We start from the raw sequence: 5,656 nt of genomic DNA on the forward strand, positions 1-5,656 counted from the left end.
CCTTTTCTGAACATTCCTAGGCATTTTCCTTAATCTATTTAACATAAAATAAGGAAGATTGATTTCATTCTCTTTGAGAAAATGCATCATCAAACGAATGTGGTAAAATAACATACAACCAAATCTTCCTTCGTAGGTGACAAATTTCTAAATTACTAGCAACAAATTTCTCCATTTACCCTTAAGTCTTGTACTATGAATTCCTTTCTTAAAAATTGTGATATCCATACTTGGGTTTTTCAAGAAAGTCTTCCATTCTTCTCCTTCAATGCCCTTGTTCTTAAACCATTTCTCGCCAACCCTTGATAGTCTGATAGCTTCAACAATAAGAGATTCTATCATTGCAAATTTGAGGTCTCCAATTTCAACCTCTACACCATTAAAATCTATAGCAAATGATTTAGTCACTTCCTTGTTAAAACCATAAAAAATTTCCATGAACTCTAGCCACTGTGCTTTCTGCAACATTTCCTTCACCTTCAAATATCATTCAATGAATTTTCTTCCATTTGGTTTTTTTCTTACTATGACGCCCATGGTTAAGAAGTTTTACCTCATAATTCGCTTCTTGACAAGGTATGAGTCAAGGTTTCAAGATAATGACTTCGATGAGAGTATAAATGAGAGGGAGGGGAAAACAAGTGAAGTGACCTTTAGGGTATGAATGGATGTGAGTTGGGCAATTTCAACAATGAATTTGGAATTTGAGACAAGTGTTATGTAATGATGAGGGATGAATGGGTGATTTACAACTTTTTATTTGATATGACAAGATATTTTCATCTCACTTTCGGCAATGATGGTTTTTGAACCGGCAGTATAATGTCCATATAATTCATACACTAATGTTTTGACCCTTATTATTAAATTAAATATTTGCATACCTTTTGAATTGATGATTCTAACATTTGATTGCTCCTTTTTGTATTGCCTTCAGGTGCTTCTGAGGATGGATTTGATCATTTCTTCAATTTCTCCAATTAGTAGTCCCTGTCAAACATTAGCTGCAGAATTCTATCAAAGCTGCAGAATTCTTAGAAATTTTGTAGCTATTTTATTCTAGAAAGAAAAAGAGGGACAAAAAGAAAATGGGAATGGGAAAGAAAATTTAGAATGCCAAAATTACTTGGTTTTCACCCTAAATTTCTGTATAAACATGCCAACAATGTTGGTTTTCATGTTTATATATATATATATATATATCTATCTATCTATATATATATATATATATATATATATATATATATATATATATATATATATATATATATATATATATATATATATATATATATATATATATATATATCTATCTATCTATCTATCTATCTATCTATCTATCTATCTATCTATCTATCTATCTATATATATATATATATATATATATATATATATATATATATATATATATTTATAGATATATATATATATATATATATATATATATATGTATATATATATATATATTCGGAACCAATCTTATGAAGCGACCATTTCATGGTCCATTCAAATGCCATCTCTGCTGTTTAGAAGAGGAAAGCACAGAACATCTGTTCTTAAAATGTCAGGTTACTAAAGATTTTTGGCAAAACATTTCTACTCACTATCCCTCCCTCAAAGACTGGCAGGGTCCGAATATTATGGAGGCGTGGAGCGATTGGTGCCGTAAGCATTCAGGAAAATCAATCAACATGCCTCTGCTTGTTTGCTGGGCAATATGGATTGCTCGGAACCAGGTTATATTTCAAAACAAGGCGCCTCATTGGCCTGTAATTCTGAGTCACACTATTGCAGACTTCGATTTACTTCCTGCGGCAGCTCCTAAAAATCCCATCCGCACTAACAGGCATATAAATCTGGACAAATCGAAGCCTTGGGCATTCTTCGACGGCTCTGCCCAAGAAACAGGATGCGGTGGAGGAGCGTTGCTATACCTCAGCGATGATCATTATTATAAAATCCAGATTAAGCTTGGCAGAGGCACCAATAATTTCGCTGAATTAAGCACTGCAAAACATATTATTCACTTTGCGATACAGAAACAGTGCAGCCACCTTCAATTATTTGGGGATTCACAAATTGTTTGTAACTGGCTGAACGATGCAACACACTGCTATGCTTTCTCTCTGAGACATATTCTCGAAGAGGCAAAAAGACTGATCGCATCATTTGAATCCTTCAACTGCAGCCATATATACAGGGAACAGAACACTGATGCGGACCAGCTATCCAAAGAAGCAGCTCAAAATCAACGGGACGACTGGCTGATCCAGGAGGTGATTGATGGAACTTCCCATCAGTACTATCACAGACCTTTTCATGAGATTTTCTAGGAATGGGTCTTTGACCCACATATAATCAGTTTCCATTTTATGTAGCTTTTGATATTTGTTACTTCATGTATAAACATCTATGTAGCTGAAACAGTCTCAGCAGTGCTCTCTGCAAAGAGCTGGAATGTATTTGTTTCTTCTAAGTTTGGGCATATACAGCCTCAGATACTAGAACTCCCTGTGTGGAGTCATGACAAATGGGGCTTCTTAAGGAAGGCCTCTGGACCACAATATGAATGCAACAGCATCTGCAAAATGTAATTTCTCCATATTAATAGAAATTACGACTTTTTCCTTATGGGAAATATATATATATATATATATATATATATATATATATATATATATATATATATATATATATATATATATATATATATATATATATCATTTTATTTATTTATTTTTTAATTTTTTTTAGAAAAGAAAAAGACTTATGAGTTAATTTGGAGGAGAAGGAAAATCCTTCTTAACCAACTGGAAATCAGTGTTGTCTTGCAAATGTTTGATAAACTCTTCATTTTTCAATGGCTTATGATATATTTTTAATCGATGACCATTCACATGAAAGGTGGTCCTTTCTTCATCAATAGTTTTGATCCTAACTGCACCATTATCAAAAAATGTTTCAATATCATAGGGCCCAAGCCCAATGAGTTTGAAATTTCCCTTGAAAATCTTTGAACTTTAAAAGTAATGCCCAATATCCTCGTTAGAATTTTCTTTCTTTGATATATTTGTCATGCCATCTATATCTTTGTTGTTGAACTAATTGCCATCTGTATCTTAACATACTCCTTGGCATCCTTAAAAAGGGAAGGCCAATAGTATCTTAAGAGAAGGACTTTGTGGAAGTTCTTTTGTTAGTGAAGTGTGCTTCACATGGCTCATCATGACAAGCTTTCAATATCTTTGGTACTTCATCTTCCCTAACACCTTCAGATGATTAGATATGGCCCTATTTTATACAATTCTTCATTTATCCATGAATAAGATGCACTAATTTGAATTACCTTCCTTTCTTCTCGAGGGGATAAATATGACGGTAACTTCCTTGTAGCCAAATAATTAGCAATATCTGCAAACTAAGGTGATTTAGTAGATACTGCAAAAATATATTCATCAGGAAAATTGTCTTCTACAGGTATATTATTATTATCATTTTGAATTCTAGACAAAAAGTCAACAACTGTATTTTGTTTCCCAGGTCGATCCAAAATAGTAGTGTTAAAATCTTGTAACAACAACAACCATCTTGTAATTTTTCCATTAGTGACTGTTTTGTTCATTAAGTATCTAATTGCAGAATGATTTGTATGTACATAAATTTCATAGCCAGTAATGTAAAGTCTGAATTTATTAATGGCATGGATAACAACTAAAACTCCTTTTCTGTTATAGTATAATTTAATTATGCAGGAGTCAAATTTTTACTGGTGTAATAAATGGCATAAGGAGTTAAATCCTTTTTCCCTAGTACATCTCAAAAAGTTGTGTTTGAAGCATTAGTTGAAATGTGAAAAGGTAGTTTCTAGTTTGGTCCTCGAAGAATGGGTGCTTCAGAAATTTTCTCTTTCAATGTTTCAAATGCCTTTTGGCAATCAAAATTCCATTTGAATTCACAGTATTTCGTGAGAAGTTTGAAAAGTGGAGATGAAATTTTTGTAAAGTTTTCTATGAATCTTCTATAGTAACCAGTGAAACCAAGAAAACTTATAACATCTCATTGAGACGCTGGAATTGATAATTTAGAAATAACTTCTACTTTAGATGTGTACACTCTAATTCCATTTCCTAAAATATGGTGTCCTAAAACAATTCCATCTGTAAACATCATAAAACATTTTTCATGGCTTAATGAGAGATTTGCCTCTTTACATCTAATGAGAACGTTTTCCAAAATTTTAAGAGTTTCTTCAAAAGAGTTTCCATAAACTATAAAATCGTCCATATACACTTCCACACAATCATGAATTAGATCAGAAAAAATTCATAATACTGCTCTTTGGAATGTTGCAAGTGCATTACATAATCCAAAAGGAAGTACTTGGTAAGCTTAACTTCTCCATGGGCAGGTAAAGGTAGTTTTATCTTGGTCTTCTGGGGGTACTTGGATTTGATTATACCCACTAAAACCATCTAAGAATGAAAAATATTTCTTTCCTTCTAATGTATCGAAAACCTGATCTATGAAAGGAAGTGGAAAGTGATCTTTTAAAGCAGCTTTATTCGATTCCCTATAGTCAATACATAATCTCCATTTTCCATTATTTTTAGGAACAATTCCTAAGGGTGAAACCCACTAACTGTGTAATACTGGATAGATGAAATTAACATTCAAAATTTATTGTAGTTCCTCCTTAAAAATTTCCCTTAGATTTGGATTCATTCTTCTTTGAGGTTGTCAAATTGGGTCGGTCTTTTCTTCAATGTAGATATGATGTACAAAAGTATTAGGATCAATTCCATTCATGTCAGTATATTTCCATGCATAGGCAGAGGAATGTTCGTGTAACATCTTGATTAATTCTTTCTTTTGAAATTCTTCCAAATTATTATTGATATTCAAATTTTTTCCTTGAAATATTTTGATTGTAGAATTGCCAATTTTTTCCATAGAATGAAAGGATAGTTGACGAGATGATAAATATTCAATATTGCATTGTTCTTGAAAACTCTAACTAGTGTCACAATATGACAAAGATTCATTACTTTCCATTAAATTCAAAATTTGATCTTCCTCATCTATTTGTGAAGTAGAAAAGATTGCTCTTATGTCAATGTCATCATCTATCCATTATTCACTTTCAAATTCTATTGTTATTTTTGTAGGTGGATATAGTGTGAACTTATTTGTTGAACTCCCATCAGAAATAAACATATCACCAGATCTACAACTTATAAAAGCATCAGTTGTAGCTAGCCATGGTCTTCCTAGAATCAATGGATGTCCTCCTAAGTTATTATTGGGTGTTAAAATCATAAAATCGATAGGGTATTCCCAAGAATCTAAGGATACATATATATCTTCTAATACACCATCAGGTTTGATTACAGATCTATCTGCCAATTGTAACAGTGTAGGTGTATATTGAAGATTAGAAAGTTTTAATTGATTCATAGTTTGTTTACTCATGATGTTTATAGTTGCTCCTAGATCAATCAATGTATTTGGGATCTCTACACCATTGATGTGTGTTTTCACAATGGGACTTCCTGGATCAAGATATTTATGAATTGTTGTCTTACCCATCATGATATCTGCAAATTTTCCAACTAGTTGGATTCTTTTTACTTCTTTGATTTTTCTTCCTGGCCTTTTT

General features: G+C 32.2%; 1 protein-coding gene across 1 annotated transcript; it reads left to right on the top strand.

The window, feature by feature from the left end:
• Positions 1-1,640: 1,640 nt before the first annotated feature.
• LOC149146175 (uncharacterized) lies at positions 1,641-2,333 on the top strand. The gene has a single exon (XM_089452689.1). The coding sequence runs from the start codon at positions 1,641-1,643 to the stop codon at positions 2,331-2,333; it is 693 nt and encodes a 230-aa protein (XP_089308815.1).
• The last annotated feature ends 3,323 nt before the right edge of the window (positions 2,334-5,656 follow it).

Source organism: Pinus tabuliformis, chromosome X, assembly GCF_031772625.1.
Source record: "Pinus tabuliformis cultivar Carrire ecotype Pingquan chromosome X, CPIR1, whole genome shotgun sequence".
Classification (NCBI taxonomy): domain Eukaryota; kingdom Viridiplantae; phylum Streptophyta; class Pinopsida; order Pinales; family Pinaceae; genus Pinus; species Pinus tabuliformis.